Here is a 23,152-nt window from a genome sequence, read left to right on the forward strand (position 1 = left end):
ACCCACCCCCCAATTCCAGCTGGTGAGGGTTATCGTCTAGCCCAGCCCAGGGTGTACCCTATCCCAGCTGTAATGTGTATTGGTATGTGTTGCGAACATACCTGGCCGGACCCTCACTGTTCTGGTGCTTGGATTCGCCAGCGGCTGATGTGATCTGGTTTAGCCTGATCCAATCCTGACCTGTGCCAAATGTATGCCAGTGGGTACCTTTCCCTGACCTGGTCTGGGCTATTCCTTATTATGCTTCTTGCGCTTACCTGTAGGGATTGTGTCCTGCCAGAGGAGTTGCCCAGGCTCCTCTGTCAGAACCTCTCCCAATGCCAGATTTTGCACATACCAGTGGGTTTGTGAGCCAGCCTTACTCAGTCCACCTTCTGTCCTAGCATGAGCAGTGGTCTTTCCTGACTGGCCTTCAACCCGTTTTGGTTCTTTCTGTTGGATGTTTCAGCCCAGCCAAGGCTCATCCATACCCAAACACAGTTCACACATGGCTCAGTAGGGGCAGAGACCTAGCCTAGTCCATCCTACATCTACCCTGGTCCTCCCGAGCACCAGACGGTGCTGGAGTCTAACCCGGCTTGATGTATCCAGTCCCAGTCCACACTTGTGCCAAGGGAGACTGCAGCCATTTTCAGATCAGTACGCAGCCCCACTCCAGCCCCTGTACTCCTCAGTGGGAACCCCAACCCAGCTAGGGTGCCCCCTTAGCTCTCTAACCTGGCCTGTTCCCAGCCAAAGATCTTGTGCATGCCAGTGGTTGCTCTGACTCAGCCTGGCAAAGTCCTCACCTGTCTTGGCCTTTGCCTTAGGTGCTGTGGCCCAGTGTCCCTGGCTCATGCAGACCAGTAGGTGTGAGAGCCTCGTTCATCATGACTTGTGCTTCATCCTGATTTCTAGTTTTACTTATGGGCTAAGATTTGCTCGGCCCTGCAAACCTGTTCCATTACCGACCCACACATTAGCTAGCCATTGGAGCTACTTTGCTCAACTTGTCTGACCGCCAGGCCTGGACCATGTGTTCACTAGTGGGAGCTATGACCCACCAAGGGAGTTTCCCCAAGTTCCTCCACTTGACCCACTCCCAGACCCAGTTCTCATACATGCCAGTGGGTGTTAGACCAGTGTCCGGCATAGTCTGGCCTTCCGTTTGGCTCAAGGTTCATTTTGTACCATGAAACTCTGTACTCTACTCGTTTCTATAGCCTCAAGAGGTTTGCCTTTTTTTTAAAGATTTATTTCATTTTTATTATAAAGTCAGATATACTGAGAGGAGGAGAGACAGAGAGGAAGTGGAGCTGCCGGGATTAGAACCAGCGGCCATATGGGATCAAGGCGAGGACCTTAGCCACTAGGCCACGCTGCCGAGCCCGCCTCCTTATTTTTGTTTATCGGATGTTAGCAAAGAATTAGAAACGAAGTAGATAGGCAGCTCCTTGGAAATTCAAATATATGATACCTGTGGAATTTGCAGTATTTCTTTTCATCTCAAGAAGTTTGCAGTGCTGTGATAAACTCATTTGGAAAGAATTAAAAGAAATGATCAATCTCTAGAGAATATCAAGACAGTTTAAAGATTTACTTATTTTTCTTGGAAAAGCAGACTTACTTTGAGAAAGAGAGACAGACAGATCTTCCATCTGCTGTTTCACTCCCCAAATGGCCATGATGACCAGAGCTGGCCCGATAACAAAGCCAGAACCAGGACCCAGTTCAGCCATCGTGCCAGCACCGAGACTCAAAATTTTTACAATAAATTTAATCCAGTTTTTTTAAAGGTCTTTTTTTTTTTTTTCTTATTGGAATTGCAGAGTTAGAAAGAGACAGAGCAGAGGTCTCTTTGATCTACTTGTTTACTCCCTAAATGACAGGACTAGGCCAGACCAAAACTAGGAGCCTTTGCTGGGTCTCCCACATGGGTGCAGGTATCTAAGCAGTTGGACCCAGGCATGTTAGCAGGGAACTGGATTGGAAATGGAGCGGCTGGGAGCCAAAATGGTGCCTATATGGGATGCTGGCACTGTAGGAGGCAACTTAACTGGCTACACCATAATGCCAGCACCCAGGTTTTTTTTTTTTTAATTTATTTTTTTAATAAAAGAAACTTGAAGAACATAAATTTGTTATTCAGACTGAGTTGCTTAATGTAGTTGAGAACTGCCATCCAATTGAAGTTTTCAAGGAACTGTTAGTGAGAATTGCTTTTTAGACTCTTAGAATTATGTAATTGGGAAGCGAACTGTAGATGAGTTTAGAAATTATTTCACCTTAACTTAACTTTTCAGGGTTGGGCACGTGGCTCAGTGGATAAGATGTTGCTTCATATGCCCACATCTCACTCCGGAGTGCCTGAGTTTGAGTCTCAGCTTTACTTCTGATTCATGCTTCATGCTAAAGTGCACTGTGGGAGGCAACAGTTGATGCCTCAAGTGGGCCCCAGCCCCTTACCTGGGGTAAGACCCAGGTTGAAGCCTGTGATTTGGCTTCAGTATGGCGCAGCCCCGGCTGTCTTAAACATTGCAGGAATGAATCAGTGAGTGAGGTGTGTGTCTGTGCGCATGTCTGTCTACCTTTCAAATTAAAAAAAAAACTGAATACATAAGTAAATAATTTTACAGATGAGAAATCTGAGTAATAAAGAGGTTAAACCACTTGTAGAAGGCCATGATAGCCACATTTTTATGAAGGAGAATTTGCATTTGGGTTTGGTTTAGGGGAAAATAGGTATATGGAAAAGAAGAGTACCTTTCATTTTTGCCATGTTTTTCTGTAGGCATTGTTGGCATCGGAACCAAAGAAAGGTAAAATGGATTTGTTGAAAATAACAATGAAGGAGTTAATTTCTTTGGCTGGGCCTACAGATGACTCAAGGAGCACAATCCCCCAGGTAATAATGGAAGAATGCAAGCCCTGCTGGGAAGGCAGTGTGTTTAGATCTTCACAGTATTTTCATTTACAGGATCTGCTGAATTCTTGAAGATGGAGAGCTCTTTGAAGTATACAAATGAAAGCTTTTTTGGGTTTCTTCAACTTTTCTTGTCCATAAAATGAACCATTTCTTTAGCTGATTTATATTGATCAACTGAAGTGTTTTTAAAAAAGAGAACAGTTGACTTACATGAAGTATTTTATAATGCTGCTGTGATATCTGAAAGCTTTAAAATCAGCATGCTAATACCTGCTTTCTGAGTTGATGCACATTTCTTAAATTAGCAGATTTTCCTTAAATGTATGTAACTTTTTAGTCTACTTTCATTTTAATTTTAGCTTATATTTCCCTTTATAATCACAGTGTCAAATTAGGTACTTCTCACACATCTACTAAATTACTCGGTAGAAATTGCCTGTTATAGAGAATTAAGATGGCGGAATAGGGTAAGGACACGTTTATGCGGACCGAAAACATTTAATCAGGATGAAGCAGAGAGGACATATTTCAGGAATAGGAAGGGACAGAACAACAGCAGAGGGGTACCTGGAGACTGACTGACACAGGAAGGCAGCGGACACAATGGTGTGGTGTTGCAGAGACTGATACTCCAGCACGGCAATCTAAACTCCACCAGCATCCGGAACGCCACCAGCAACCAGGTGGGAAGGGACTTTCACTGGGAGCTCGGGTGGTGAACCCAGACAAAGAAATGTCCTTTCTGCTGGTCCGTTTGATTTGACCAGGAGCAGAGACAGAGCAGCAGATCTCAGACGGGCAGTGCGAGAACAGAGTGTATTTCACAGCCAAGTCAGCTCCTTAGAGCTGAATCGGGCGCCATTTTGCGAAAGAAGAAAAGGGCAAGGGAAGGGACAGAGCAAGCGCTGAGCTGGGAGTGAGCTCATTTCTGTCTCAGTGAACTGCAACGACGTGGCATTCTACAGATTCCACCCAGGACAGGTTTGGGTAGCCCTCGGATCTGACGGGCAGCAGATCAAGAACTGTAGTGGTTGTATGTCAGGCGCCATTTTGGGCACTGTGGCAATAGCTTTGGGACTGCAGGGGACAATAGTGAACTGCGCATGTGCTGATCTCGCGAGAACTTGCTGAGGTCCGTGATAGCACAGGTCGCACAGGAAATTAATACTGACTCTGGCAGCCTACCTGTCAAAATAGGTCCGTGTGGCACCCAAACCTAAAGTCCAACAGGTTCCGACAAGATCAGCACCACCAACAATCTAATTATATAGGACACCTGGTGTCTCTCTAATCCTGGGACCTGCTCCAACCGGAAGTGGGAGAAAGGTTGCAGTGACAACAGTGCAGCCTCAGCACGGTATCACAGGAGGTGGAGAGTGGTGAGCCAAGAGCTGGGGCTGTGGAGACCACGGTGGAAATCTGACGTAAGAACCCAGACCTGGAACTCGCTGGAGGTTGTGGCACAAGTGGCTGCAAGGTAAAAGTTGTGTACCAACCGCAATAAGTAAACTCGCATTGTAGACCTGTGGGTGACAAAGCTTAGAAACCTGCCCCAAGGAATTCAAGACTCTGCTAACCAGAAGTACAATGAACAAGAGCAAAAGAAGAGACAAAGGCACAATGAATATTACCGAAGACTCCTCTGCAAAGGAGCAAAACCCCATGCCAACCTCAGAGTTAACTGAGGAAGACATCGAGAAAATGGGGCACACAAAATCCATAAGACTCATTTTAAAGATTCTGATCAACAATGAGAAGCTCATGCAAGAGTTCAAAGAATTTAAGGAAGCAATAAAGCAAATCAAGGCTGGTATATCAGAAATTAAGAACACAGTAGAGCAAATTAAGAGTACAGTGGAGAGTCTCCAAAATAGAATGAAGAAAGCAGAAGAAAGAATCTCAGAATTGGAAGGTATTTCCTGTCATCAGGGGAAAGCAAACAAAAAGCTGGAAGCAGAGCTGGATCAGGCCAAAAAAAGTATTCAATAATTGAAAGACGCTATTAAGAGGCCAAATATAAGAGTTATGGGAGTCCCAGAAGGTGCAGAAAGAGAAGCTGAGTTTGCAAATGTATTTAATGAAATAATAAAGGAAAATTTTCCTCATCTAGAGAAAGAATTGGGAAACAAGTTCTAGGAGGGACACAGAACTCCCAACAGGCTTGATCAAAAGCGATCTTCACCACGACATATGATAATCAAGCTCTCTTCAATCGAACATAAGGAAAAGATCCTTAAATGTGCACGTGAAAAAAATCAATTGACATATAAAGGAATGCCAATTAAGCTCACAGGAGATCTCTCACAGGAAATTCTACAGGCCAGAAGAGAATGGAGTGACATATTCCAGATTCTAAAAGAAAAAAATTGTCGGCCTAGGATAACATATCCAGCAAAGCTTTCTTTCGTCTTTGAAAATGAAATAAAATTCTTCCACAGTAAAGAAAAACTAAAAGAATTTGCCTCTTCCAAACCTGCCCTACAAATGATACTTCAAGAAGTTCTCTTGACAGAAACGAGGAATAGCACCTACTAAAACCAAAGGCAAATGTGAAGAACATTCCAGTAAAATGACAACAGAAGACTAAACCAATGAACAACCCATTCCTAAAATGACAGGACCAAAGTAACACCCATGTATATTAAACTCTGAATGTAAATGGCTTAAGCTCAAGCAAACGTCATAGATTAGTAGACCGGATTAAAAAACAAAACCCACCTGCTTATTGTCTGGAGGAGACACACTTCAACAAAGATCAGCGGAAACTATATCTCATGGGTTTTGTTGTTTTCTGTTGTTTCCATCTCTTCAAAACACTTCCTTCTGATTAAGTCATTCAGTGACTTGTAGATCATCAAGTGGCATCATTTTCTTCAAGAAGGTTCTTGATTTTCATTTCTTCAGCTACACATTAGTCATTTAATAGCATGTTATTCAACTTCTTCATGTTGTTAATTTCTTTTTTCTTCCAGATGTTGATTTTGTTTTGTGGCTCTTCATTTAAGGGGATGTATAGTAGCCGTGTAATGGAGACTGTCATATCTAGTAACATGTCATTTAACTTCAGGCATTGTAAATTTCTATTTTTCTTTTTATTGTTGATCTTGTATCATGACTTTTCATTTAAGGGGATGTTTAGTAGCTGTGTAATGGAAACTGTCATATCTAGTAATATGTCATTTAACTTCATGGCATTGTAAATTTCTTCTTTCTATTATTGATTTTGAATCATGACTTTTCATTTAAGGAGATGTACAGTAGCTGCGAAATTGAGACTAACATTCAGATGTGAGGATATAGTGTGGTATGCGTTTCTACTTCCAGACAAAGATGGACTTACAATGAAACTGTTTACTATATCTTGACAATAGGATTCTGGACTCTCTGCCAGTGTCCATGCCCGCAATGATGGACATATGACTGAGTATGAAGAACTGTATGTTAGTAATGATATAGAGGAACTGGGGGGGGGAGGGAACTGGGGAGGGGATAAGGGAATATGAAACTGTATTATAAAATAATAACAACAATAATAAAATGTATTTAAAAAAAAGAAATTGCCTGTTATGCCCTTGTGCTTTGTAGTCCAGGCTTCCTCAGTGGTTCCTTCAGAGATGTCCCTTGCTACTCCACCATGAGAGCCCCTTCTTGAGTCATAGAATTCACTGTGACCTGCAGGACACGTGGTTTTATTTTAGAGCCTGTGGAAAGTTTTCTTCTGGCCTGTGGGACGGGACCTCATGGGAAAATGATGGGGTCTAACATATGGTGCATGGTGACCAGTGACAGTAAAATACAATTTGTGTAAGAAATTTAACCAAAATGTCACTAATTATCTTTCAAAAAATGATCATTTCAAAATATTTTCCAATGAAATATGAAAAATATAGTTGTTTCCATTTTCTTAAATTGTCACTCAGTATTACTTTTGCAAGAATATCAAAAAACGAAATTTGGCTTTAGGAAGTGCTAGCTAATTTTTGCCATACTCTGCCTCATGGCGACTAATTGCATTCTGTGATAATTTTAGTGAAATTTGAAAATTTTATCTCCTGACTTAACTTTTAGGCTTTAGTTGGTAATTTACTTTTCTGCTGATCTTCCATGTTTATTTCCTTATTTTTGTTAAGTTTATTAAATTGTAGTTCAATTTCATTTCTTTACTTAATAGTTCCTGTGAGAGGCACACAGAAAGTGAAATGCAAAGAAAAAGAGAGCTTCCATTTAATTTACTTAGTTCTTTCTTCAAATGCATGTGATGGCCTTGGCGGAGGGAGCCAGGAACCCAAGTCCTTGACATATTACTGTGGCGTCCCAGAGTCCACAGTTACAGGGAACTGGAGCGAGGCAGCTGACGTGTATTATCAGAGCAACAACTCTAACGTGGAGTATAAGCATCTCAACCATTAGGCTGAGTTTGTACCTTTCATTTTCTGTTCATTTTCTGAACAGTGTTTCTTGGGCAGGGTAAACAGTGGATGGGAGGTCAATCTCTTCTCATTTCTTTGTAATGTCCTGCCTTTTAAATAAAATGAAAGTAAATAAGTAAAAAAAAGAAGAGAGTAGTATTTCTAAGAGCATCCTTAAATATAGTGAATGTATGTGAGTATGAATATATACTTAGGAGTGGTTATTAGAGATGTTTATGCTAAGCCTTGATAGATATTGCAATTTTCCTGAAGTAGTCATCCTTACCGTGTTTGATACAAAGCCAGGTTATGTTAAACTCAATAAAGGAAATTTAGAAGTTTTTTCTTCCCTGAGCATCTTGTGTAAGATTGGGATTATCTCTGTTCTTTCAGTGTTTGTAGGATTTGTTGATAAAATCACATGGGTTTTTTATTTTTATGGCTAATTTGTTGGATTTTTTTTTTTTAATTGATTTGGTTTTGGATTTCCTTCCCTCCCTGCTTTCCTTCTTGTCTTCTTTCCTTTCTTCCTTCCTTAGCTCTTCCCTTCCTTCTTTTGTGTTAGTATCTATGAGAATCAAAGTTTTTTTTTTTTTCTTTGTTAATTTTCTTAGTTTGAAGAGGCAAAGAGAGAATTCTCATCTGCTGGGTCACTCCCCAAATGCCTGCAGTAGCAGGGCTGGCCTATGACTAGACCAGGAGACAGAGTGATGATGTAAGTGTAAAACATGGCTGACAGGCGTCCAGATGCCTGAGCCTTCGCTGTTGTCTCCTAAAGTCTGCATTAGTAAAAAGCTGGAAGTAGAAGCCAGAGATCGGAAGCAGCCCTACATACTCTGATCTGGCACTTGGCCCTTCCAGCTGGCAGCTTAAGCACTAGGCAAACAGTTGCCCCTCTTGTGTTTTTATTTTCTTTCTCTAATATTGTTTATTCTTATCATCTTCATTGGACGTGTAGCACATTCATTTTCAGCAGTTTTAAAAGTATCAGCATTTAATAGGCACAGTCAGTTCTTTTATAATCAGCAGAAATGATGATAATTATTCAATATTTGTTGAGATTTTGTGGCTGGATCATTAATAATACATACATTTCATGTATGTTTGAAAGAATGTGTTGTTTTATTTTTAGGAGCAGGAGTCTACATTTGTCTATGGGATCAAGCTTTTAAAATTTTTTTAGGACCCGGCACAGTGGCCTAGTGGCGAAAGTCCTCGCCTTGAAAGCGCCGGGATCCCATATGGGTACCGGTTCTAATCCTGGCAGCTCCACTTCCAATCCAGTTCCCTGCTTGTGGCCTGGGAAAGCAACCGAGGACGGCCCAAAGCCTTGGGACCCTGCACCTGTGTGGGAGACCTGGAAGAGATTCCTGGCTCCTGGCTTCGAATTGGTGCAGTACCGGCCATTGTGGTCACTTTGAGAGTGAATCATTGGACGGAAGATCTTCCTCTCTATCTGTCTTCCTCTCTATATCTGACTTTCCAATAAAAATAAATAAATCTTTAAAAAAAAATTTTAAGTAAATTTGTTGGGCCCAGCATGGTAGCCTAGTGGCTAAAGTCTTTGCCTTGCAACCACCTGGATCCCATATGGATTCTGGTTTGTGTGGAAAAGCAGTCAAGGATGTCCCAAAGCCTTGGGACCCTGTACCCACAAGGGAGACCTGGAAGAAGCTCCTGGCTCCTGGCTTCCGATTGGGTCAATTCTGGCTATTGTGGCCACCTGGGGAGTAAAACAGCAGATGGAATAGCTCTCTCAGTCTCTCTGGAAATCTTACTTTCAAATAGAGAAAAATAAGAAATAAATGTAAAAAGTAAATTTGTTAAAATGAATTACTTTTTAAAAATGGGTATGAGTTTATTTTGTTTTAATTAAATCTTTTTTTTTTATTGTTGTCCCTATTCACAATTCAGCAATATTTTTGCTTTGGAGGCTGTGCTGGTGGGTATATACTGTTTAGAATTATCATAGTTTTCAAGTTTTCAACTTATAACTAAATTAGAACTGTTTGTTCTAGGTTCATGCCTTAAATATCCTTAGAGCTTTGTTCAGAGATACACGACTGGGAGAAAATATTATTCCTTATGTTGCTGATGGAGCGAAGGCTGCTATTCTAGGCTTTACGTCACCAGTGTGGGCAGTAAGTACTTCTGGCATTTATTTTCATTGACTTAATTAAGATCCTGGGTAATTTTAGTAAATTCTCACTAAATGAGAAAAAAATATGTACTGTGTATTATCAAGGAGTGTTTTTAAAGAGTAAATCTTTGGATTATACTACATTTTGATTTTTGGTATTTTTGTGACTTCGCTTATTTTGTTTGTTTGACCTATTATCCATAACTCTGTTTTCTTATTTTAGTTGTTGATTTATGTTTTATGTATACAGAACTTAATGCTAATATACTTCTTTTTCTCCTCTTGTAGTATTTGTACATTTTACTTTTATGTATGTTGCATATACACACTGTATTGTTACTTTGGTTTAAACAGTTTGCCACTTTAATCATCTGTAAGTGTACCCAGTTTAGTGCACAACATTGCATGTCCATTATACATTTTCAGAACTTTGTCTTTTCCTCAACAGAACATGAATTCTCCATCTCCTATCCCTGTATCCCCCGGCAACCTCTTTCCTACATCCTGTGTCTCTGGGTTTACCTGGTCTAACATCTCCTCTAAGTAGAACCTGCTAACTTTGTACTTCTTCTGTGGAGTTATTTCACTTAGTATATTGTTTTTAAGCTGACTAATGTTCTCTATATGTGCACTACATTTTTATTCATCCTCTCATCTATTGATTGATGTTTCACTTTTTGATTGTTATAAGTGGTGCTGTTTTGATGTACACATTTTTGGAGTTCCTGCTTTCAACTTTGGGGAGTATATCATGTCAACTCTATGTTCAAGTCTTTGAGGAATGGCTGAACTGTTTTCTAAAGCAGCAACATCATTTTATAGGCATGCTGGAAGGCATAAGAATTCTAGTTTCTTGATACCTTCACCAGCACTTGTTGCTTTGTGTTTTATTGTAGTAACCATTAAATTTGAAGACATTTTTAATTGGCACATAGCATCTGTTCTAATTACGTGGTATCCTGTAATGTATGTGTACAATGTGCAGTAATAGCTATTTTGGTGATGCAACGTAGTATCACATTCCGATTTTGATTTGCATTTTTCTTGTGATGAGTAATGTTTATCTGAAACAGAAAAGCTTCTTGGTATTTTTACATGTTTTTTCTTCTGAATGCTTTATATCAGTGTGTTAAGTAAGTGCTATAAATGTATTCCATCAGAAGTTGGACAAATATAAATATTTAAATGGAGTAATTAAACACATAGTCATGTTTTCTTTAACAGTGTAATCACTGTCCTGAAAACTTTTGATTCACAATTCTGAGGATAGTGACTGTTTTTAGGTTTTTAGGTTTAAATGAGTCAGTAAATAAATGTTGTTTTTTTTCCTGATTCCTAAGGGAAATGCTTTCTTTTTCTTTGTTTTCCTATTATGTTTTCTAGAACAGAGGTGAACAGTATAGGGTTTGTAGATGCTTGAAATGTGATTTCTACAAAGAAATATGAAAAAGAGGTGGGAAGAAGATAAATGAAGTTTAAATACATTGCCTGCAGAGTGCAGTATCTACTACAAAGGAAGGTTTTCCAGCTAGCAAGTTGCACAAACTGTTGGATACCTGTGTGATAAGCCTCTGATTGAGAGGCAGGGCATTGCAGAGGCAGCTAGCCTCAGACAGACACTTAGTGCCAGGAGGCATCCTCAAGGTTGCCAGCTTGTTCCTGGAAGATTGTGCATCTTCCTGGAAGAGATGCAACTTCTGGAATTCTGTCTAGGAGCATTGCAACATTGTTCCTGAGGACAGTATTTACCTCTTGCATTTACAGGAATCAGAGAGGTAGGGATTTGTCTTGACCATCAGGGTAACTGGAGGTGCTAAAACTGATCATCAGCGGTACCACTGTTTTCTTCAAGATGTTAATGTCAGACATGCTAAAACATTTCTTATGTGAATGGGCTTTCTGAGAGTGAAATTTTTTTAGTGTTTTTGCAAAAGCAGGTATCAGAAATGATTAAATTTTGGGGGAAAAGTGTTCCTGAGAATCTAAACAATCACATATGTGCACTACCTGACTTTTCAATAGGAGGAAAAGCATTTAGAACCGTAAATCACTTGTTAGACTACCCTGTGGATATATTCATCACTTAGTACCTTTCCTCTCCCTTTTCTGAGTGGTTTTCATATGTGAATTACACACATCTATCCTCAAAGTCTATACAAGTCTGGTATAGATTTATTTCTTGAGATACTCTTGTGAGAGGCTTATTGTTTCTATTGAAATTATTTTTATACTATAGTGACCCACATTGTTCCTTTACTATATTGTTAGGTTTTCTTCCCTAAAAAAATGATCTAAGGCAGATCAAAATTAAAATTGACATTTTACTATAAAATATACCTTATCATAATTGTAGAAGTCACTTAGAGTGTCTTAATACATGTGAAATATGTTTTTATTATTATCCTTATTTATAGATAAGGAAAATAAAGCTTGGATAGCTAAAATAACTTAAAGGGTGTGTAGCTATTATCTGTCAGGATCCAGAATCTGTATTGTACAGAAACATTTTGTGTATTGTTGAAATACAAAGCATTCCTTAGAAGACAACTCGAAGTAGCCTACACTCTACAGTTTTATTGAGTGATGACAACCCAAAGCAGCCAGAATAAAAGAAAAAAGGAAGTAAAGCATGGAAAGTAGAAAGGCATCACCAAGTAGACTTCAGCCTTGGACAAAGACTGACTGGATTGTCTTGGCACATGGTACATGTGCTAGCCAGACGCCACCACCTCTTGGGAGAGTCCTGTCTCCCATCTCTTTTAGTGTTCACCCCTTGGGAAATTAACACAATCTAACTGAGTATAGGCACAGTCTTTGGGGAGCTACTAGGGAAGTCAGATACCATGTCCTGGGATGTGATATCTCGTCTGGATCTAGAAACAGCTAAAAAGTGTCAGAAACTCCATGGATGTGGTTGGGATCTGAAACTGGCTGCCACTGCTGCTTCAGAGCCCTGCAGGAAAGAGTTTTCCAACAGGGGCTTCATGAAAGCTGACTGTGAATTCAAGTGGAGACTGAGTTTTAAGGTGGCAAGACAGAAGAAGGATCATTTGGGAAGCAATTGTAATAGTTCTGACAAAATACTGTGGTGGCACCGAGCAGAGAAGTGATTAGTAGAGAGAGTGAGTGTTGGTTATCTTTGACGTATATTTTGGAGATTAAACTAGTAAAAGATTTTAAGTATCGGGCCCAGCGGCATGGCCTAGCGGCTAAAGTCCTCGCCTTCAACGCCCCGGGATTCCATATGGGCGCCGGTTCTAATCCCGGCAGCTCCACTTCCCATCCAGCTCCCTGCCTGTGGCCTGGGAAAGCAGTGGAGCATGGCCCAAGGCATTGGGACCCTGCACCCGCGTGTGGGAGACCTGGAAGAGGTTCCTGGTTCCCAGCTTCGGATCGGCGTGCAGCGGCCATTGCGGCTCACTTGGGGAGTGAAACATCGGACAGAAGATCTTCCTCTCTGTCTCTCCTCCTCTCTGTATATCTGACTTTGTAATAAAACAAATAATAAAATCTTAAAAAAAAAAATTTAAGTATCAGAGTAACTTATTGTATATGTGTGTCATATCCGAGCATTTTCTGGGCAGTTTTTGCTTACAGATGTGATTCATATCTCGTGAGACACTTGATCTTCTTTGCCTGTATCCTCTCTGCTGGACTCAGAAACTCCACAGGGCATGCCAACTCAGGATCCTTCTAGGAGCCATCCTGGGTTTATATTTTCATCTAGCATATCTTCAACTAGTTTCCCTTAGGCCAGCTCATTAACAGCATCCAGTGAGCTTCAGAGGCATGTGGGAAAAAGACCAGTACTGTCATACGTATTCATGCTTATGTGGCTATCAACAAGCTCTGGCAGGTTTGAGGCTGTCTCCAGGGTGCCAGCTAAGGGGTGTGTAGTACTGAAACCCAGCTGTGCCCTGCTCCTTACTCTAAATGCTGGCTGAGGCATTCTGTTGACTCAGAGGAGAAGGTCCCCCCCCCTACTTTTTTTTTTTTTTTTTTTTTTTTTGCTGATTTACTGGTAGAAACTCTTCTTGGCTTCTCATTGAAGAAGTCACTCGCTGGTTTGGGAGCAGGTCACCATGAACTCCAGAACAAGAGTAGCTGTCTGCTACAGCACAGTCTCAGAAATTCCAGCACAGTTTTCTTGGGTTATGGATGAGACACTTAAGATACTTCTCATATCTTTTTCAAGGTCACATGTTCAGAAATAATGGAAGGCAAATTAGAGTCCAAATCTCAATAATTTTTTTTAGAATGTATTTCTTTTATTAACTTACACCAGAAACATCAAACAAAATGTTTTAAATATGTTGATATTGTCCTAAAGGGCTTCACTGTGTATTGAGGGTAAGAATTAATGGTATGTAAATGACCACACTAAATACTGATAGCATGTGATAGGCTCCCAACACTTTTTGGCTATTTGTCAGGGGAACATTTGTATTAACGTAAACACACACACACAGTTTTGTGTAACTTAATTTTGTTCTCATTTACCTAATTCTTTCTCTTACACAAGTTTATTTAGAAGTTTTCTTGTGAAAGGAAAGAAAAACTGATAACAGAATAGCAAGTCTCTGGCAGCAATATGTTGGAGGCTTGGAGAAGGATGCAGGGGTCAGGAGAGTTTTTCTGATGTTTTGCTTGTGAGGAAGGTTAATGGAATTGTGTGGTGGTCCTTCTGATTTCTCCATTTTAACTTTACACTCCTTATTCTTTTTTGCTTTTACTGTCCTTTTGACTTGCATTCTTACTCACCCTCCCAAGAAGGGACATGTTTTCATTGCTGTTACTGATTGCGATTTTCCCAAAACATATTAGCCCTGTTAATGACCTTTTGCATTATTCACATTAATATTTACCAATCAGTGATTCATATTATTATGTATTATCAGTAATTGCAGTTTGTCAGTCTGTCACAACTTCTTACTCAATTTTGTGTCAATTTTGTTTTCCTCCTCATTAATTCCATAGTCTGGGACATATATATATATGAATGAAGTAGTGAGAAAGGAAAAACAGTATCTGAAATAGATGTCCTTCAACAATTTGAATAGTCACACAGAAATGCAGACACTCTTCTACTATGCTAGTTATTTTGCTCTACATTTATAACTTCATGATGTTCTCAATATAACTTGTACAGTTTTAAAAGGGTGTACTTTTTTTTAAAATCTGAAAAATAAATAAAAGACAAAATCCTTATGATTGCTTAAGCAGATTCAGAGAAAGCATTTGGCAACTTCCAATATCATTTTGTGAATAAAACACTTAATAAACTAGGAATTGAAGGCTTATACTGAGTTCCTAACTCTTGGCTTTGACCTAGCCCGTCCATGGCTCTTCTGAGCATTTGGGGAGTGAGCCAGTAGATAAGAGATAGTCTCTCTTTCTCTCTCTGCTTCTCTTCTCTGCCTTTCAAATAAATGTACAGATATGTCTGTTAAACAACAAAAAAAGTTCATAATCTGATTACCTATGGAAGTAAATCTGTGCTGAGTAACAGGGTAACTAAATAATTGGCTAAGCAAGGCCTTTTTCTGTGAATGTAAGTAGTACAGAGGGCTGGATAGAAGCTACTGCTGCTGCTGGGATTTTACCATGGATGTGTTTGTGTGGTTTATAATAAAATTTCACATTCAAGTGATTTAATCAGAAATTTATTTCTCCCAATCCTGGTGGCTGAGCAATTGAAAGTCAAGTTCCTGACAGAACCAGTGTCTGCAGCAAGCCCACTTTTCTGATTCACAGAGGGTACCGATTTGCTGTTTGCTTACATGGTATAAGGAGTGAGAGGTGTTTCTCTTGGGCTCTCCTGTACAGACTGTAGTAGCATGGATCAGACCGATGATAGTCCTGAACCCACTGATCTATTTTACTATTGCCAAAAGATATCTAGTGTTTCCTGTGTCCAGCTTATGGAATCAGTTAAGGTGGTTTTTGTTTCTGGGGGTATCCATACAGGTTGTTAATAGGTCCTGTAAGTTTGAGGGTGTATGTTCTCAACATCTCTGGGTACTCCAGTTGCCCTTTTTTAAAAAAAATGTATTTTTAATTTTTATTTGAAAGGCAGAGTCATAGAGTCAAAACGAGTCACAGAGAGAGAGAGAGAGACAGAGAGAGAGGTCTTCCACCCCCTGGTTCACTCCCAAAAGGCCACAGTGGCCGGAGGTGAGCCAGTCTGAAGCTAGGAGCCAGATGGCAGGACCTAAGAGCCAGGATACAATAACTTCCTTCAGGTCTCCCATATGAGTGTGGGAGCCCAGGGACTTGAGCTGTCCTTTGCTGCTTTCCTAGGCCTTATCAGGGAGCTGGGTTGAAAATGAAGCATCTGGGACACAAACTGGCGCCCGTGTGGGATGCTGGCACCACAGATAGAGGCTTAGCTTGTTATACCATGGTGCTGGCCCTACTTCAGGTTTTAACTTAACTGCCTCTGGCAGCCTTTGGCAGAAAGTTTTGTTTAAAACAAGGTGGAGTTTGTGTTTTATGGGATTTTTTTAAGTACTTGGATTCTCCCCACCCCTCCCCAAACCCTCCCACCATGGTGGATTCCTCCACCTTGTTGCATAACCATAGTTCAAGTTCAGTTGAGAATCCCCCATTGCAAGCATATACCAAACATAGAGTCCAGCATCTTATTGTCCAGTCAAGTTCAACGGCTTCTTAGGTATACCCTCTCTGGTCTGAAAACAGCAGAGTATCATCCCAGTCCATTAAAAGTTCCAACATACCATCAGCGAAAATTTCCATCATTATGGAATTAATTGACATAGTAATGAGTAACCAATATGTTAAAAGTAAATGTAAGTTCTTAACCACCTTCTGTGACCACCTCATTGACATTTCAATTTTGGTTTATACACAACATATAACATACATAACATAATATGTTATACATAACATCATATCATCTTCATTGCAATTTTGATATGAATTATACTAATGGACCTGAAAAGTCAGCTGCCAGGGTTATCATGGGTGATTCAGGGAGCTCGTCTTCGGGAGTAGAGATTGCACACTGGTGGGTGATAGGACAAATGTAGTCCGTCTTTGTGTTTTATTTGGCCTCCACACTGTTTCCCTCCCATTCCCTTATTTAGAGCCAACATTTCAAATCAGTGAGATTTCACATAAAAGTCAGCATTTCTTGGCTTCTCTTGAAAAAGTTGAAAATCTGGCAAAATTGTACTTGTCTCCACTCATAGCCACAACTCCACTGAGGCTGAACAGTGCCAGCGTTGACACAGTCTGCTACTCTCCAATCCCTGTAGGATTGGTGACTCTTGGGCAGTAGTTTCAGGAAACTGTTTCTGAATCTCACATTGTCATCTTTTTAAAAAAAAAAAAAAAGATTTATTTATTTTCCCAAGGTTTTGGGTCATCTTCTACTGTTTTCCCAGGCCACAAGCAGGGAACTGGATGGTAAGTGGAGCAGCTGGGATTAGAACCAGCGCCCATATGGGAATTCAGACGCATTCAAGGCGAGGATTTAGCCATTAGGCCATTGCGCTAAGCCCTCATCGTTACTTTTACCAACCTTTCAATTTACTATTATCGTATGGCCACAAAACACCTGTCTACTTACAATGTGAGCTCTGTGATGACACTAAGTGTCTGTCTTCTAATTCTGAATATTTTCCATGTTGCAGTACAATGTGTAACATACCACAGAGAGGTTCGTTCCTACTAAATTGTTTCTGCTCTGATTTGGCAAAGGAATTGTGGTGGGTTGACGATGCCATGATATTCAAAACATTTGTACAGTATTTCAGAAGTATCTTAACTTTGCTTTTGAAAAAGATATATTCCATTGTCATCTTGGAGAAATAATTCTTGTTTATTGGTTATATTCTTGCCTCTCTTTTTGGAAATCAGTTATCTCAGATAATGTTAAAGTAAAATTACTTGTGTAGGATACTGGTATTGTGAAATTAATAGACAACATGTTGGATTTCAAACATTTTCTTGCTATACTAATTACATGGATTCTTTGGAGTCAGATCTTGCAGGTGTGTAGTAGGTAAATGATTATAGAAAATAAGTTGTAAAGAGGTGAGATCTTTTTTGGGGGTATTTACCATTAGGAAGAAAATAGAAAGTGAAATCTTGAAGTGCTGTTATAGGATTAGGGTGCTACTTGCTATGCTGGTGTATTTTGTGGGCACTGGTTTGTGTTCCAGCCGCTCTACTTCTGATCCAGCTCCCTGCTGAAGTGTCTGGGAAAGCCACAGCTGATGATCCAAGTAGTTGGACCATTGCCACGCACATGCAAGACCTAGATAAATTTCTAGGGCTGAGCTTTGGCCTGGCTCAGCCCTGTGCATTGCAATCATTTGGGGAGCAAACCAGTAGATGGAAGGTCTCTTTCTCTTTTTCTCCTAATAGCAAGTAACAATTAATATTAGAAATACAAAGACATAATGGAAATAATGTTATAGTGGTCATTTTAGAATTATGAGAAAGTGCTGCGTTTTGGGCATGTACTTGAATTATAAAGTACAGTTTTAGAGGAAATCATTAAGTCAGTTACTAAAAGCTTTTTTGAACATTGTCTTATTTTATGAATACAAACTGTATTTTCCTTAGCTGCATCCTAACCAATTGGGTAATGATTTTGAATATGTAGCTTTAACACAGTAAGCGTTGGTTTCATGCCATGAATATTTCTTAACCCTTACTGTATGTTTGTTTTTGCATTAGGTGAGAAATTCATCCACACTTCTCTTTAGTTCCTTGATCACAAGAATTTTTGGAGTTAAGAGAGGAAAAGATGAACTTTCCAAAACAAATAGGTAAGCACCATCAAATGCTAACTTTAGTTTTTATACAATATTATCCTGGCCAAGAATAATTTTTGAAATTTTGCTTACTTTTATAGATTGATCCTTAGGATAAATTAGAAATAATTACTATAATCAATTAACCTGTGCTGCCGGATTTTAAGCCCTTGAGCAAAAAATATCAACTCTTTAATAAGTGGACCTTTCAAAGCAATATAAATATGGCATAGTAGCAGCAAGGGTAGAAGTGTAGAACTTGTTTCTCCATATAACAGCTGGAGTTTTTATTTCATTTGTTTCCTTATTTATTTTGCATCTTCCTTAAGTATCCCTGCAATATCCTAAACTACTTTTTCTTGATCAAGAAAACCAGCAAGTACTAGCTTGTGCTGTATCATTAGTTTTATAAGTAGACTAATAGAATCATCAGAACAGATCCCAAATTACTTTGCATTAAAGCATTACCTGGAGGAGTAGTTACAGATGTTGACTATGGGGAATAAACAATGCGTTTTACTTTTATGGTATTTAGTATACTCTCTAAGATGTTTTTTTCTTTATGAGACTTTTCTTTTTTATATGTTATGGAACCATTTTGAGGTATCATTAACAAGTTCTGTTTGTTTTTAAAGAGATGCTTTGAATTGTTCTTTAGCCCTTCAAGGACTTATAGATAATCTGGGTGGCTTGCAGTTGTTAACACTAGATGTCACTGTCGTTGCATGTATAATTACTTCCTTTAGGGTCCAGTTTGACCCCTGAGGGTCTGGAGAGCCTTTCAGGCCTGTACTCAGCTCCCTGTAGAAGTTAGTACTCTTCCCAGTGAGAGTTTAAGCTATTGTGTACTCAAAGGAATGTAATTTCTTGTGATGGAACTTAGTCTTAGGAATTAGCTAATATTATGGAATGTAGGAATTGAAAAATATTGCAAAATGAATCTTATTGTACATTGGTGGCAATTCTAATGAAACCTGTGGTAGTTGTGCATTATCATTTGAGTTGCTACTTACCACCTTATAAAATTCACCAGCTATATTTAAGAGGGAGGTAACTGGCTGTACCTATGAATCCCCTGAGTAAATACCACAGGCTGGCTGGCTGGCTGACTTTCTTTCTTTTTCTTTCTTTCTTTCTTTCTTTCTTTCTTTCTTTCTTTCTTTCTTTCTTTCTTTCTTTCTTTCTTTCTTTCTTTCTTTCCTTCTTTCTTTCCTTCTTTCTTTCTTTCTTTTATTTTGGAAATAAGTGAAACGTTATTCCTTTGTATGGATGCTTATAATTTCTGCTCTTCAACCTATTAGAGCAATTATGTCTGCCACTAAAATTCACTAACATTTGTTTTTCCTTAATTTTGTCTGTTTTGGTAATAACTGCAATTTTAAGATATGAAATAGTTGGGCCATGGGAAGTAGTGAAAAAAGTAAAATGTTAAGTTGTCAAACAAGTGAGATGAATGTTTAAAACTGAGCTTGAAAAATGAAGGAATGCCTTTTCTTTTAGTCCTTATGAAGTGATTCTTGACCACGTATGTGCATTTTATGAGGTGAACACGTGATCAGATTTGCTTCACTTAGCTTGTGTCTGAGGAAGGTGGAAGAACAGGGCAACAGAGCAAGTTTAAATCTTTGCCAATTATGCTGATGGAAACCTTCATTATAAATTCAATCCTCTTGGAAAGGAAATGTTTCAAGATATGTAACTTTCCTAGAAAGAGGTATATGTTTGTAGGATTGTTTTGAGTAAAGATGCAAAGTGAAGTGAAGGATTTAGGATGTGAATAACTTTTTAAAAATGTGGTGCACATTCTCTGTGATGGCCTTTATTTCATTAATCTGAAGATTGATTTGTCTCATTTTATACGCAAGGTTTCTGGTCTCTGTTTAACCCTTGAAGGGTTTCTTGGCAACTCCCATTAGATTTGATCTGCGAAACCTTTATTGTCCTAACTGTGCCATTGTTTGGGGTGTTTTTTTATATGTTGTTTTGTTTAATTATGTCACTTGTTGAAATGTTTATTTGCCTATTCCCTATAATCTTAATTCCCCAAGGGCAGGATCTTTTCCATCTATTATGTGTCTGGATAATGGTCACTTTTAAGAATCCTGGTAATTGGACCTGATGTGGTAGCCTGGCGGCTAAAGTCTTCTGCTTGCACATGCCGGGATCCCATATGGATCCCTGTTTGTATCTTGGTGGCCCCGCTTCCCATCCTGCTCCCTGCATGTGGCCTAGGAAAGCATTCGAGGATGTCCCAAAACCTTGGAATCCTATATCTGCATGGGAAATCCAGAAGAGGCTCCTGGCTCCTGGCTTCAGATCAGTGCAACTCCAGCTGTTGCAGCTGCCTGGGGAGTGAGTCAATGGATGGAAGATCTTCCTCTCTGTCTCTCCTCCTCTCTGTATATCTGAATTTCCAATTTAAAAAAATACTGGTAATAATAAAAAATAATAAAAGAATGTTGGTAATAATGATGTCTTGTTGGTTAGTTACTTAGCCGCAGACTAAGCTCAGCTGGTGACACCTCACAGGCTGTTGAGTTTGCTTTGAAACCACAGATTGCCCTGTGCATACTCTTGCAAACCATTGCTCTTGGTCAGAAGCGAACTAGACATAAAAAAAGAACATCTGCCTTTTTCATCTAGTGGGGGAAAAAGTCAATTTGGAGTAAACAAACTTCGTTTCTAGGCATTACGCTTCTCTGGGAGGTGACCTTAATAGACTCCCTTACCCATGCTGTCCTTCATTTTCTCCATCTGTATACCAGGGACAGTAAGATCTGGGCTGTGTGCTTGGCAAGCTCTTGCGAGGATAGAGCAGGCCATTACAAGTTCTTTTTGCTTTTCTTTTTTAGAATGTTGGTAGTGATAGGCAATTAGAGATATGTTTGGGTTTTCTTCCTGCTACTGCTTCTTTTATTTGTGGCCCTTGTTTTGCTGTTACACTGTGGTTTTCAAAAACAGGGTTATTATCTTATCCATTTCTGTGTACCTACTGTGTAGCTCAGTGTTTGGCTTATAGGAGGCATGCAGAAATAACCTGCCTAATGAATTAAGTAAATTTTGTTACAAGAGAAGAGATAGGAAATCTGGTTTCTGCTGCTGCCTTTGTTGCTGTGCAGTCAGGATAACAAGTTAGTTAACCCTTCTAGGCCTTCACTGCTCTTCTGTTTAAGCAAGAAGTTTGTGCTGTTCCTGAAATCTCCCTAAGCAAATGCTTTCAATCATGTTCCAGAATAATGACAAGTTTGGTAAAATATTCAGTGTCCATCATGTAGTAGGGGTAAGAAGCTCCTATTTCATTATATAAAAAAAGAACAGGGTTCTGCCTCCCTGTGTGGAATCTGTAGCATTGGAACTTTTGGGCCCACTGGTTTTGTTCTAGAGGTGTTCTTCGGATTACCAAGAAAGAGAAAACACAAGTTTTTTTTTTTAATTATTTATTATTTAACTTCATTAATTACATTGTATTATGTGACACAGTTACATAGATACTTGGGTTCTCCCCACCCCTCCCCAAACCCTCCCACCATGGTGGATTCCTCCACCTTGTTGCATAACCACAGCTCAAGTTCAGTTGAGATTCCCCCATTGCAAGCGTATACCAAACATAGAGTCCAGCATCTTATTGTCCAGTCAAGTTCAACGGCTTCTTAGGTATACCCTAAAAATATGGAACGCTTCACGAATTTGCGTGTCATCCTTGCGCAGGGGCCATGCTAATCTTCTCTGTATCGTTCCAATTTTTTTAGTATATGTGCTGCCGAAGCGAGCACAAACACAAGTTTTACCTGAGTATTTTTCAGATACTATTACATTTTTATTTTTCAGAGTTCCTTTTATTTGTTGTTCCTTACCTGACTTGCCTTGACAGAATGAATAACTGGCCCTGTGAAAAGTCGGAACCAGCACAGCTCTGTGACTGGGGAAATGTGCTATGCTTTCTTAAATAGGCTGCATCTGTGTGGGACTTGGGTCACCTTATAGTTCCTCATTTCTGATAGGGCCAGAGCTAAACCATTGTGTTCTGAAGTTCTAGGTATATCCCTCTGGTTTTTGTTAACGCTCAACTATGCTAGTCCCAGCTAAATGGCATCTACCTATGTATAGCCCTTTGAAAAGCCTTATTTTTTTTACTTGAACTGTCTGTTTAGCCAAAACTTCATCCAGGCACTCCACTCCAGAGTAGTACAGTGTGACTCTTGTGCTTTCCCTTCGTTTCTCTCCATTCTGAATCAGTAAGTGAGCCAATAAGAACAGGAGACCGTTTATCATGAACTCAGTGTTGCATGATGGAAGAGTACATGAGGAATATAAAACTTGGACCTTAGTTGATGAATTCACAGTTTGGCTAGGGAGAAAGGAATTGTTACTTCTGAATTAGATGAAAAAAGAAGACACGATCAATTAATCACCTGACAATGTGATGTGAGTATATGTATGCCTTAGAAACTCAGAAATAGGGGAATTGAATGGAGTATTCAAAGAGAAGTAGTTTTTTTGTTTTGTTTTTGTAAGACTGAGGTTTGGTAGATGTGTCCCATGCAGGCAAGTGAAGAGAAATAAAAAAATAATGTTGTATCTCATGTTAAGTGCACTCTGTATTCTTTCTTACTAAAGAGAGCTCAGGTTCAGATTAATAGCTTTCAATGGTTTAGTACAATTTCAGAAAGAAAATGTTTTTGTAGAAGCTTCTCTAGGTCCAAGGAAAATTATTTCCAGTGACTTGTTAGGAGATGTTAAATTTATTTTATTTTCCTGAGTATAAATGACAGAATTATTTTAGTTATTTTTCTAACATCTTAGTGGAGTAGGGCTGGAAGGAATCTCCGAAGGGCATCTGACCCAGTTCATCCTGCTTATAGGCAGATTTGGAAGTCATTTCCAGACAGACTGGCTTCTCTCCTGTTCTTGATGT

General features: G+C 39.5%; 1 protein-coding gene and 1 non-coding gene across 2 annotated transcripts in view; one reads left to right on the forward strand and one right to left on the reverse strand.

Annotated features, from left to right (window-relative positions):
• The window catches only part of THADA (THADA armadillo repeat containing), a 332,219-nt gene that overhangs the window by 73,965 nt on the left and 235,102 nt on the right, over positions 1-23,152 (forward strand). The window contains exons 23-25 of the mRNA XM_058668010.1: positions 2,771-2,884; positions 9,333-9,455; positions 18,161-18,252. Of these exons, the coding sequence (XP_058523993.1) occupies positions 2,771-2,884; positions 9,333-9,455; positions 18,161-18,252 (329 nt within the window). The remainder of the gene's footprint in view (positions 1-2,770; positions 2,885-9,332; positions 9,456-18,160; positions 18,253-23,152) is intronic.
• Positions 21,901-22,010, reverse strand: LOC118760698 (U6 spliceosomal RNA). The gene has a single exon (XR_004996931.2). It is a non-coding gene; the product is annotated as a U6 spliceosomal RNA (small nuclear RNA).

Source organism: Ochotona princeps, chromosome 8, assembly GCF_030435755.1.
Source record: "Ochotona princeps isolate mOchPri1 chromosome 8, mOchPri1.hap1, whole genome shotgun sequence".
NCBI lineage: Eukaryota > Metazoa > Chordata > Mammalia > Lagomorpha > Ochotonidae > Ochotona > Ochotona princeps.